This window comes from Chionomys nivalis, chromosome 3 (assembly GCF_950005125.1).
Source record: "Chionomys nivalis chromosome 3, mChiNiv1.1, whole genome shotgun sequence".
NCBI lineage: Eukaryota > Metazoa > Chordata > Mammalia > Rodentia > Cricetidae > Chionomys > Chionomys nivalis.
In genome coordinates, this window is record NC_080088.1 from 64,485,832 (window position 1) to 64,498,189 (window position 12,358).

Sequence of the window (12,358 nt, forward strand, 5' to 3'; positions counted from 1 at the left end):
TTTGCAGTCGTTTAAAGAGAAATGACCACAAGTTTATCAGGAAAGCCCCATTAAATGAATTTTCATAAATTCGGTCTTTTTAGTTCATGGAGTGTTGGTAAAAGGTTTGATGGTTTCTGTTTAAATCATTATTTTTTTTAAAGTTTCTATTCCCGGGTTCCCAGACTACATGTAATATGAATTTCAAGAGACTCCTTTTATAAATTTTGAAATAATCAGTTCTAAGACATAAAAGCCTTCACTCTTTTATTATACTTTCTCAAATAAACTTCCCCAAAGGAAGATATTTTAAGAGCATTTTCAAACATCTTTGGCATCACATAAAAAAGAAATCTCGTGTAAAAAACGAAATGTCATCTCAACTTTTATAATACAAAGGCGCAATCCAATATGAACATATAAAATATATACAAGTGCAGTGCATGGTCAGTCACTTAATACAGCTCTCTACAAAAAGTAACTTTTTAGAAATTAAAAAAAAGCAACAAAGAAACCACCAAATTATAAAAGTCTTCTCTCCCAATATCCAAGTTCGTTTTTAGTGTCCGTCGCAAGAGAGAGGTGGGCTAGGGAGTTTAGGGTGAGCAGTGGCCTGAGCCCCTCAGTTCCGCCACGGCCTCCACATGGAGTCCGCAGTGAGCGAGGAACCGCTGGAAGGAGACACTGCGTTAGGACCGACCGAGGTCCCGCTGTTGCTGGTGTAGACCGGGATGACCGGGCCGCTGTGGGCGAAGGCCCCGTTGGGGATGAGGAAGGCAAATTGGCCGTCAGGAGCCGGCACCACCTGGAAGCCGCCAAAAACCTTGGCAGCCTCTCCAGCCTGGCTGCCCAACTTGCAGGGTGCGCTGCCGGGAGGGGGCGCCGCGCCCCCGGGGATGGGCACAAGCGGTGGCGGCGGCGCGAACGGCGCGTGCTGGGGGCCGCCGGGTCCTGATGGGGGCGGCGGCGGCGCCTGCAAGGCGGGGTGCGGCTGCCCGGGGTAGGTCATGGCGTTGATCTGGGTCATGCAGTTGGCCAGGTGGCCCAGGAGCCGAGTGCGCACCTCGGTGTTAACGCCCTCACACGTGGACAGGAAGCGGGTCACCTCGTTCATGCACTCGCTGAAGCCGGCGCGGTACTTCCCCAACACGCTCGGGTCTGTGCTGAGCGCGGCTGCAGGCCAGGAGGAGAAAAGACGGGTCACCGAACAGCCCTGGCCCCCGGGCCACTGCCTCCCGCCCTGGGAGGTCCCCGCAGCGCGCCTCCGGAACCACCTGGGGTTGGGAGGGTGGGGTAGGCCAAGAACAGCCAGCTCCTTCTCTCTAGGTTGGCGACTGAAGCCAGGACACTCCCTCCCATTTAAACCGATCTCAGCTCCAGATCTGCCACCCCTAGCCCCGCGCGCGACGTGACCTTGGGCAATGCCACCCAAGGCGCCTTCCAAATCCCACTTCCCCTCCTGCGGCAGGAGTTGGACGGGTGCTAAGCCAGTGACCCCTAGTTTCTAAGCAGCCCCAAACCGCCGCAGTCCTACGTCCCTTCGCCCTCAACAGCTTCCACCACAGCCAAGCCGCCCACCGCCCTCTCGGCTACAACCTCTCCCTCCCTTTCCGGAGCAGTAACAACTTGGGAGTTGTGGCTATAAATAAGACCCAGACCGTGGGAACGCGGAGTGAGCCAAGGCAGTAAAATGTAGCTGAATGCCTCTCACAACCGCGGGCGGAAGTCTGGAAGAAATCACCGCGGGCCGAGAGGGACACCCGCAGAGAGGGGACGCACGCGCGGTCCTCACCGGTCATCTGTGCCCGCTGAAGGTTCCGGAGGTGCTTCACTGTCATTTCCAGAATGTCTGCCTTCTCCAGCTTGGAATGCCGGGAGCTCTACGCAGAGGAAACAAGGGAAGAAAGTGAGACCCCCCCTTGTCAACTGCCTCAGAATTTTGAAGGTCCCTAACCCCGCCCGCACGTCCCACAGCCCAGAACCCTGCGGGAGAGACCCGGACCTCCCTCCCACCTAAGGGAACGCAGTTCTGGCGGGGTAAAATCTTCACACAGCAGGCAGAGTTTGGTTCTTTGTGCCCGAAAAATATCATTACATTAATAATAATAATAGTAATAATAATAACAGCATTGCTCACTTACATCTTTCTTAAGCGCATCCAAAATCAGTGTTTTCAGCTGGCTCAGACTTTCATTTATTCTTGCTCTTCGCCTCTTCTCCATGATAGGCTTTGACGACTGCAAAGAGAATAAAAAGGGGACTGAGTTCCCACGGGATCTGCCATTTCACCCCGAGGCTTTAAGAGGGAAAAGGAAACGGAGCCCCTTTGCGCACAACCCACTTAATTTCTAGGGGCTTCACAGAGACACAAGTGCTGTCTTACCTTTCTGTGCTCAGAGGCGGTCTTTGGTTTGTCCGGTGTCGTGTTGACACTGGCTGGGGTAGCAGCCACCGGGGACGAGGAGTTTTTCTCCATTATATCAGCTGGCATTTTCTTGCTTTATTTCTTTCTTCTCAATCCCCAGAGAATTTTATTTTTGGAATCCTTCGCGCAAAAAAATTTTTTTCCGCTTATGTCCCTTTTACTTGACTTTCATAAGAAAAACTACTGAGCAGCTGAGGGGTTATTATGTCTTAGGGCTACTTAGTGATCGGTAGCGCTTTTCCAGGACCAAGGAGAGAGGTAGACGGGGGACTCCGCTGTTATCAGCACCAGCTCCAGATCCTGTGTGATCCGCAGGCCCTGGCGGCCTCTATATATATCTGGGACTGCACGCGAACGGCTCGTGTGAAACTTCCCAAACTTTCTTTCCCACAGTAACTTTCAGCCAATGGGAGGAAGAGACACGCGGCACCGCTCGTGGACTGCGCCCCCCCATTGGCCGCCAGGCACAAGGTCTGGCGGCCAATGGCGCGCGCCTGAGCCCGGGGCACCGGAGGCTACAACGTCAATCAAAAGGATTTTAACCCTTTGCTAACTCTCTCCTCTGGGCTTTGCTTTAGAGAGGACTTTTCCGCCTTGGTTTGGTCTAGTCTATTTCTTTTGTGGCCAGGTCTTTGGATTTCATTGTCCTTGCCACGTGCAATATACTACTTTGTATAATAAGTTCATTTGAAAAATGTTTTGAGAAAATATACGCCAAGACAGAATTTAGTGATTTAAAGACGAGGGAATTCGCGCAAGGGTGTGCTGTAACTCGAACGTCTTCGTGAATTCCCGCTCTATTCTGTACGTTCAGGGCAGTGAAAACTGCTCATGCAGGGGGAAAAAGCAATACCAAACCCCCAAAACTAATCGCTCCCTAAGCTCCCTCTCCCGAGAGAGAGAGAGAGAGAGAGAGAGAGAGAGAGAGAGAGAGAGAGAGAGAGATGCCTTTACAGGCAGGTTTTTTGGAGCAAGGTGGCTTTTTGGATGCCCGTCTGCCTCCCGCCCCCAGCCCTCTCCTGGGAATGGGGCCTTGGACCTCACGCTTCTCCAGGAAACAATCAGAATAATTTCCTACTGGGAAGAAAGGAAATGGAATTTCAAATGAAAAATGAACAAGAGGGGCTTTGATAGCAATGCCACAGGGGCGCGCGCTCCTCCGCCACTCTATACCTTTCTCCCCCGCAGGCTCTCGGTTTGGCAGTCCCGAGAGGCGGCGGGCAGGGAGTCGGAGTCGGCCTCTCCCCTCCTCACCCTGCGGGCTGCCAGGGCGGCCTCAGCGCCCGGCGTGCGAGCCCTTTAAGAGCTCCACCAGCCGAGCTGCAGTTTGACATCAGCCGGCCGGCGAGGGCGCGCCTGGAGTCGGAGCACGTGCCAGGATGTTTTATTGCCGCCGCGGCTGCGGCCGGACCCAGAGGATGTGTGTGTGCGTGCGTGTGTGAGTGTGTATGTGAGTGTGTGTGTGTGCGCGCGCGCGCGCCCCGGGGGTAGGGAGGCGGGGGCCGGCGGCGGGCGGCCGGGAGCGGGGGCCGGCGCTAGTCCCCGGGAGAAGCCAAGAAGGTAAATAGCAGCTGCTGTGCTCGAGCCTGGGAAAACCCCGCCCCCTGCGCCTGGCCTGGGCTCATTGGCGCGCGCTGCGTGTGGGGTGTGTGTGTGTGTGTGTGTGTGTGTGTGTGTATGTGTTTGTCCGGGGCCCCCTCCTCCGGCCCCGGCAAGCCAGGAATCCGCGGGGGTGGCGGGTCGGGATCTGGGCCCCGTGGTAGCCTTCCCATCCCCCCCTATCCCCCCCCCCCCGCCAAGGTCAGCCCTTCCGGGCGGAGAAACGCTCGCCCTAGGGTGGCGAGCCGGGAATTCGTCTTCCCACCCCACCCCCCGCCTCCCCCAGCCAGCCTGGACTCCGATCTTGGGGTTTTAGCGCGGCCGAAACCTCCCCGGCGACTGCGGCGGGGGAGGGACCCGGGCGGCCGCCGCGGTCACGAGATGCCTGACCGCACTTAGGAAGCGGCCGGGTCAACCTCCTGCCTCCGCTCAGCGGCTGCGGTTACAGAGGCTTCGCGCTGCCAGCCCGCCCCTTCCCCGGGTCCCTCGCTGCGTCCAGGAGACCGCCGGCGGACCGCGGGGAAGAGACGGGCGGCTGCGTGCTGCCGGCTGGCCGGGCCGTGCGCCGGGAGGAGTCGCCGCCGCCGCCGCCGGGTGCCACGTGGCGGGCGCCGGGCCGGGAGCGCCAGGGCTCTGGCGGCGGCCTCCCTGGGGGATTTGCCGCACGGCGCGGGCGACGCGCGCTGCCCCCGGCGGCTGCCTGCCTCCCCTCCTTATCTGCCCCCGGTCGTCCGCCCCTAACCTCCACCCCGGTGTCCCCAACCCCTTTAGATTTCCCGCCGCCCTGAACTCGGGGCAGCTCGCGATCCCAGCGCGTTGTTTGATCCCCGCCCCCAGCTTTTCCCGCGTCCGGGAGGCCTGGCACACAAGGCGCACACACTCGTTCCTCCCTCCCCCACCCCCATCCCGAACTCCCACTGAGATAATGTGAATGATTTCTCCAGATCTGGTCCGGGTTGAGACGAAGTGGTTCGTTGACTGCATGACCTTGGGCATGCCCACCTCTCTTTTATGATGGAACGCCAGACACTGTTAAACCCGGGGATTACCACGATGAGAGAGATACAGTGGCCGCTTCCTAGCAGTAGTCAACCAACTGCGGAGGCTCAGAGAGCCCTACTTTTTGACCAATGCCTGGGGATTCTGTGTTTGCTCTTTCTCTTGCAGCTTAGATGGTGTTCTGAGGGAAGGGGGGCATCCGGAGGAGGGCCTTCACGGTATGAAGCTACAACTGCACCGGGTGTGGAACAAGACACAGTGTCCCTAGAAAGCCCGCTGCCAGATACCTGCGTGGGTATGGCTGCCATCTATAGACTCCCCTGGGACAGCCTTTAAGAGAGGCAGTAGACACAAGTCAAATGCTGTAGAGAATATCCAGAGGAATTAGTCATACGTTAAGCTGTTATGGTAAAGTAACTGGTGGAGAGGATCTGTGCTTTGCATCTTAGAAAAATATGGCTAAGGCGAATATGCTGAGTCATGGGGCTGGGGAGGAAGGGAGTACCCATAGCCTTTAAGGCACAGATGCTGGGGCCTGAGGTTTTTATTCTGAGGGCACGCAGGGTGTGTGCAGGGGCAAGGAAGAAATGGGAGGCCCCCACACAAGACCCTTAGACATCCTGCTTTATAAAGGACTCCAGATACCTTAGTAGGTTCCTAGTGGGGGAAAGACACCTGGTGCTCCTTAGAAAGGTGACCCTGACTAGTGTCCAGAGTGGACTGCAGGATTTGGAGACCGACCAGTGAAGGGGATCAGACCAGTAGGCTCCTAAGTGACGCATGTAGGTCGACATGCTACCTGCTTGGCCCGGGTCACCTGGTCACTAACCCACACCCCGCTGACCTGAGTTTGTTCTGGGTTTAGTGTCCTGTCATCTCACAGGGTTCTGATCATTCATTCTACTTTCTAAGTTTTTTGTTTTGTTTTGTTTTTGTTTTTGGCCTCCCAGGATGCCCCCCCCCCAGTTTGCAAACAAACCTTTACCCCAGGCAGACTTGCCATATTCACCACTTGTTCTCTTGCCCTTTGGGGTGGTGCCGTGTGTGTGTGTGTGTGTGTGTGTGTGTGTGTGCATACGTGTGTCCGTGCTGGAGAGTGGGCTGTGCCCCATCTTGTTCGGAAGAAAAAATAAACAATGCCTTCTTTGCTGTTCTGCAACCTGGACCAATGGGATGGTACTCTCCTTTCCTATTCTAAGCAGATAGGAGAGCAATGAGGACAGAAAATTGCCGGTTGTCTCTTAAACAGTGGGGTTTTCCTGTGTGTTTGAACTCCTCTTGGTGAAAGGCGACGAACCTGTGGAGTTGTCCTCCTTTCTGCTGTTACCCCAGCAAACCTCACAAACTTCTTTAAAAGCTCCTACTAAGTCTCTGACTTTAAAAAAAAATCCTCAACAACAAAACCACAAATACATTGTCCCAGAATCTCCTGGGAGTCAGAGCTTCCTGAGGGAGCATTTTAACCCTATGCAGGTTCCCACCAAGACTTTTTGGAGCCAGTGCCTCCTGCAGAAAGGTCTGTAGTGACTTTGGCTACTGTCTGCTCTTGAGCCCGAATGTGCTGAGCTGGCATGCAATTGTATTTTCTAATAGTTCTTGTCTGTTCTATTGCCTCTGAGGCACCTGACAGGTATGTGGAGGATGAACAAGTCAGGGTCTCCCAGTGGATCCACCAGCAGTCAATCACACTCCCTTTATTGTCACTTTAGGAGTATTTGCTCTGGTAGAATAAGCGAGTGACTTCACATACACACTTAGATAGAGGGACAGAGGGCCCATGTCACCAAAAATTATGTATATGTTTGTGCCTGTGCACTGCCCCCTCCCAAAGTCATGAAGGCCCCGACCCTTAACTCTGCTAAGTGTCAAGAACAAGGGCTGCTTTGCAAAGGATAAACTCATGGAGGAGTTTTTACTCTCTTATCCTGGCCAGTGGAGGTATGTCAGATCGGTGCTGTCCACCCTCCCACGGAGGCCGCAAACTCAAAATCCCGAAAGATTTCTTTGAACTTGAAAGGTTCCAAGGAACATTTTTCCCCCGTCATACTCTTCCCTACTCCCAAAGCAGGAGGAACACAGAATGCAGTGTTTGGAGCGGAGGTCTTTTTGCTTTCAGTGTGATGGCCGGAAAGCAAAATCTTGCATACTGCATGCATCATGTCCAGTAATCACAACCAGGGGCTGCTCCGTTGCCTGCCTGTGCAACCCATCACCCATGAGCACTGACTTCTCTCACCTGTTTGCTTTTAAAGCATAAAACAAATGTCAGCAGCCTAGGAGAGACGCCCCCCCCTTCCTTTCCCCTAGGTTTTGGGAATGTTCTGTGGGTTTGTTTTAGAGCTAGGGAAAGGGGGGTGGTGGTGGTATTTTGCCTGAGGACTCAAAGGGTTTTTTTTTTTTCCTTCCCTTTTTCCTTCGCATGACTGACTTTCTCACACTCGGATTCCCCGCAGCCTGCCAGAGACTAGGTTGCTGCCTTGCCAAGAGCTATCCTGCTAGGGCTATTGAAAGAGCTTTAAGTAAGTACACAAGGGGCGGGGCTCTCTCCTCCCCTCGTACCTGCCCTGCACCTGTACTGGAAGCAGCCGCACACATATCACCTGATCAGGGCCCTTTCAGACTCCGTGAGAAAAATGAAGCCCAAGAGGGAAGAGACTTATTTGCCTTTCCCCCAGGGCGGCAGCTGGGAGTGTGTCCAGAGACACTGTCGACATTCCAAGCATCCTGTGCCTGCATGTTTGTCTGTGGGTGCCTCCTGGCGACACCACACCACACCGGGGCTGGAAGGAAGCCGGAGATTACTTTCTCTGTTGCCACTTTTCTGCTCTGGCCATAGGTGTTTGGCTGGCTGGTGATGTCAGGATCCTTTCCGGGAATCATCACCACTGTCTTCTCAGATAAGAGTCTTCAAGCTCATCACAGAAGTCCCAAGCTGAACTTCTCATAACCTGGACAGTCCCCAAAAAGGAATTTGAATCTGTTCCTTTATATGCCCCTGTCTGTCTAGCAGGCGTCTAATAAATATTTCCCAAATGAACTGTCTCACCCAAGAAGGGTCCACGGCTTTCATCCGTTCCAAAGATTCTGTGGCCAGAAAGGTTTAGGCAACCTGTGTCTCCTAGTGGGTACCCTAACCTCCAGAGAGGGAAGGGACTAACTAGAGGATGTACAGTATTGGAGACTTGGGGTGGGGTCTGGGAAAGAGCCATCGCTCAGGCTCTTCCCACTACCTCAGTGCTGTGGTCCTCACTTTGCTTTAGGGCAGGATTTACAGAGTTCCAGTCAGCAGCTAGAGCCTGCATTTTAAAGTAGGGACATTAATAACGAGTTTTAATTTCTTGCAACTTTGTCTTCTTAAGCGGCTCCCTGCCCAGGGTTTGGATGGAGAAAGGGGAACGAGGGTTCGGGAATGCTTGGAACAAACGTCTGGTTGCCATGCAAAGGCATTGGAGACAACTGCAAGGCTGCATTCCATCTTTGATAAAAATAAGTTGCCACTTCTGAACAAAACGCCTGCTTGATGCCTGGCCAAGCCCAGCCGGTACTAGGAGAAGTCGGGTGGTGGGGGGCGGGGTGGAAAACAGGCTTTCAACATTGGCTAATAGCCTGTAATGCTTCCCCCGCGCCCCCCCCCCCAACACTCACTGGAGCCAGTGAGACCAAGGGAATGTGCACTTCCCTAATGGTCTCTGAAGGAGGACGGCTGCCAAGAAGGTCCTTCTCAGCAGGGAGGGGGTGGGGTGCCTATGGTCCGCTCAACTCTCCCACTTGGCTGGGCCACAGTGGTATGGGGGAGGCCCTAAGTGTGTTTCTAGCCAATAGCCTGGCCTCAGAGTCAAGCCTCTGTGAGGTAAACCTGCAGGTTCAGGTGTGAGGAGGGCATTCCCAGACACCATGGGATGCTACCTCAGGACACAGGACATAAAAGGTTCCAGCTGGGCGAATGACTGAGGCAGCACGCAAGGACAGGCCCAAGGCTTAAGGATGTGGGGGTGAAGCTGGGGCCCTAAAATCCCAAGGTGTGCAATTATTTGGCTTGCAAATAAGCCACTCAAATGGTGACATCAGACCAAATCTCTCTAAAAATCGAAACCGAAATAAATATAGCTGCCCAGAAAAATCAATTGAGTAAAAATTCAAGACTGAAAATGATGTAAACGAGGTCTGGTGGTGTAGGTCTGTGAATCCCCCTGGGGCTGAAAGATGACAAGGTCAAGACCTGCTGGAGCTACAGAGTTCAAGGCCAGCCTTAGTAACTCGGCGAGATCCTGTCTCAAAAAGTCGAGGGCTGAGGATAATAGCTTGGTGTTACCAGGCCTTGCCTAGCATACATGAGGCCCTGTGTTTAATCCCCTGTACTGCATCAGTGTGTGTGTGTGTGTGTGTGTGTGTGTGTGAAATGGACGAATATATACAATATATTTTCACTCTTCTCCACTCCCTGTAGGAGCCAGCTATGAGGAGCAGACCACCGAAAGGAAGTCCTTTACTTCCAACTATTATCACCTGCCAGAGTAGGACTCAGCCTTTGATAAGTTTAATGGAGGCCTGAGTCTCAGTAGTTTACCCTGAAGCAATATCTGGTTGCAGGAAGAACCATAAACTGAGATTACCTGAGCACCATCTAAAAACAGACCCTCCAAAGGAAATGCCTAATGTTCCAGCCATGGTAGATAGGATCACCTGCCAGCACACACTCACCAGGACGCCCCTAGGCAAATGTCAGCCAATCAGGGGTCCTGAACCTTAGAAATTCCTCACCCTCACCTTTACTACTATAAATTCCCAACTGTAACTGAAGTCAGGGCTCTCCCATTATTCCAATACGTTGGACACAAAGAGTGACTGAGTTTGCAAACTCGTGTAGAATAAAGGCTCTTTGCTTTTACCTAAGGGACTAGGTCTCCTTGTTGGTTTTGGGGGACTTTGTGGATCTGGGCATAACACTCTCCTGCACCTTCCAGTTATCTCAGATTACAGGAAGGCATGGGCTGGGGGCAACAATGGAGATTCTTTGAGGCCTGGAGGAAACTGAGGCCTGGAGGAAGTGGCTTGCACAAGTGTGGTTGCTTCCCTGGAGAGGGAGTAGCAAAATCTAGACCGGACTCAGGCACTCCTCCTGCCCATCTAGAAACTCTCCCCACTGTCTCACACCATTGTCTCTTTTTTCCCAAGGATGGATTTTCCAATTAAGGAAGAAGAGGCCCTACAGATGAGTACCCTGGGTAGCCTGGAAGTGTGGCTCCTTTAACAAGCATTTCTCTGAGTTTTCTGTACTGTGACTTGCCCAGATTTGCTCACCATCCTGATTCTCTGGAAGGGAAAGAATCCTAACTTCCCAGTTCCAGGAGACAGGAAAGCTTTGTAGGGGCCACCAGAACAGGCAGCCTGCCCCCTCCCAGTCATCCAAGCTAAACCAAGCCGCACGCCCTTCTCTCTTATGGCTAATCTGTTTTGCTCCAAAAGGAAAACTAGGAGAGAGACTAGATATGTCTCCTGACTCCTCAGCTGCTGACTTTTCATCTCAGGAGCAGAAAACGTGACATTAGGGATGCCATGAAGGGGTTAGAACACAGGCACCTCGCTTGAACTTCAGGCCAATTATCACATCTATCAGAGGGACTGGCAAGACAAATAATGAGTTTCCCAACTGATTGAAAGACATGCCTGTGTGTTAACCGTATGATTTCCTTTGGGATGTTGAGCTTAGAGAACAGCCCAGGAAGCTGCCATGGGTTTCTTCTACAGTCTTCCTCAGAAGACCTCAGAAAGTGACCTCAGCTTTGTCATTGAGGTCCCTTGAAGAATTCTGGAACTTGCGCCCTTTCTCAGTGGTTAATCATTCTGTTCTGTGTGGTGTGTACAATTATAGACCTAGATCAAATCTCATAGAATGGAAAAGGTTTTTCACGGTGACAGGGAGTGGGGGCAGAGACTGTACCCTGCTCTGGGGTTAGTCTTAGGGTAAGAAGTCCCCAAAAGGAAGTGGGGTGGCTCCAAACAAAGGGAGAGGCAGGGCCAAACTTTAATCTCTGTCGTCCCTCCACTTCTGTGGGCATGGTGGAGTCTAGTTTGAACCTCTGTAGCCTTACTCAATATGTGGCTATTAGGTGAAGTGCGAACGGTTCTTCCTTTTGTGGGGCTGAACTGCTCTAGGCCAGGCTTGGCTGCAATCCTAGAGGGCCCGTGGAAAGTGAGCTCTCTGGAAACATGCTGCTGCCTGCCAGGCTGGACTGATCTCACAGAAGGCCTCTTGATCAAGTATGTTGCTGGCTCCTGGAGGAGGTTGCCAGGCAATGTGTGTCTCATACAAATATCCAGGCGGGCCTTAAGCTCAATAGGCAGCCACAGTCGCACGGGGAGCAAATACTCCAGTTCAAGTGAGAACCTGGATGAGCTGTACCCTCCTTACCTGTTCTTGAAGTCTTGCCACTGGACAGTCACAGACTCGGTGTCTGAGATGGTTTGTCACCTTGGTGGAAGGGCATTGCCCCCGCTGGCTTGCTGTGTGTCTAATAAATCGTGTTGACTGTGCTTGGATAATGCAGTGAGGGTTAGATTTTTTTCCATTTCCAATTAGTTGTTTAATTCTGCACAACAAGTGTTTTGGAGCTATGCACCACCTTGACAGCTGCTACTTCCACCTCTGTTCACTGCACAAATGTTATTCGTCGGTGTGGCATGGTGATGCTCCGGGTTTCTATTTCATAAATGTCCCCTCTACATCCTATGTTTTCTTACTGGACATTCATTTTATTATTTATTTATTTAATTCCTTTTCGTGGTGCCAGTGATTGGAACCAAGACCTTCGTGCATGCTAGGCAAGCACTCTACTGTTAAACTGTATCCTAAGCCATAGTTCATACTCTTCATTTCTTTCTCTCTGCTTTCCTTTCTTCCTTCTTTCCTTTCTTTCTCCTCCTCCTCCTCCTCCTCCTCCTCCTCCTCCTCCTCCTCCTCCTCCTCCTCTTCTTCTTCTTCTTCTTCTTCTTCTTCTTCTTCTTCTTCTTCTTCTTCTTCTTCTTCTTCTTTTGTGTGTGTGTGTGTTTTGAGAGAGGGTTTCTCTGTGTATCCCTGTCACTCACTCTGTAGACCAGTCTGGCCTTCAAGTCACAGAGATTCACCTGCCTCTGCCTCCCTAGTGCCGGGATTAAAGGCGTGCGCCACCGCTGCTTGGTTTCTTCGTCTTTCTTGATTCTCTAATAAACAAGCTTTTTGAGAAGTCCCTGCTGTGGGGTAGGCACTCTAGAATCTGGATAATGAACACTGGATGAATTTGGACTTAAGGAGATGAGTTGTTTGAATAGTCAAGGAATCCTCAGGTCGAGCATACTCTTCAGACTTTTATCTGCTTA

General features: G+C 52.4%; 2 protein-coding genes across 2 annotated transcripts; one reads left to right on the forward strand and one right to left on the reverse strand.

Annotated features, from left to right (window-relative positions):
- Nucleotides 1-235: 235 nt before the first annotated feature.
- On the reverse strand, nt 236-2,708 carry Hes1 (hes family bHLH transcription factor 1). The gene is made up of 4 exons (XM_057764910.1): nt 2,363-2,708; nt 2,121-2,216; nt 1,772-1,859; nt 236-1,152 (listed from the first exon to the last, which is right to left on the reverse strand). Exons 1-4 carry the CDS (start codon nt 2,468-2,470, stop codon nt 602-604), a joined length of 843 nt encoding a protein of 280 aa, XP_057620893.1. The 5' UTR covers nt 2,471-2,708; the 3' UTR covers nt 236-601.
- An 807-nt stretch (nt 2,709-3,515) lies between these two features.
- On the forward strand, nt 3,516-7,872 carry LOC130871293 (uncharacterized). Its single transcript, XM_057764653.1, has 4 exons — nt 3,516-3,692; nt 3,944-3,964; nt 5,171-5,297; nt 7,456-7,872. Exons 1-4 carry the CDS (start codon nt 3,516-3,518, stop codon nt 7,836-7,838), a joined length of 708 nt encoding a protein of 235 aa, XP_057620636.1. The 3' UTR covers nt 7,839-7,872.
- Nucleotides 7,873-12,358: the final 4,486 nt, after the last annotated feature.

What these genes read in the sequence shown, in the direction of transcription:
- Hes1 (XM_057764910.1), bottom strand. Translation starts at nt 2,470, where the DNA reads ATGCCAGCTGATATAATGGAGAAAAACTCCTCGTCCCCGGTGGCTGCT. An exon ending in TGGATGCGCTTAAGAAAGAT is followed by an intron (nt 1,860 to 2,120) that starts GTAAGTGAGCAA and finishes TCCTCTGCGTAG; the next exon opens with AGCTCCCGGCATTCCAAGCT. An exon ending in TCAGCGGGCACAGATGACCG is followed by an intron (nt 1,153 to 1,771) that starts GTGAGGACCGCG and finishes CCTGGCCTGCAG; the next exon opens with CCGCGCTCAGCACAGACCCG.
- LOC130871293 (XM_057764653.1), top strand. Translation starts at nt 3,516, where the DNA reads ATGAACAAGAGGGGCTTTGATAGCAATGCCACAGGGGCGCGCGCTCCT. An exon ending in GGGCGGCCTCAGCGCCCGGC is followed by an intron (nt 3,693 to 3,943) that starts GTGCGAGCCCTT and finishes GGCCGGCGCTAG; the next exon opens with TCCCCGGGAGAAGCCAAGAA. An exon ending in CCCCGGGAGAAGCCAAGAAG is followed by an intron (nt 3,965 to 5,170) that starts GTAAATAGCAGC and finishes TTTCTCTTGCAG; the next exon opens with CTTAGATGGTGTTCTGAGGG.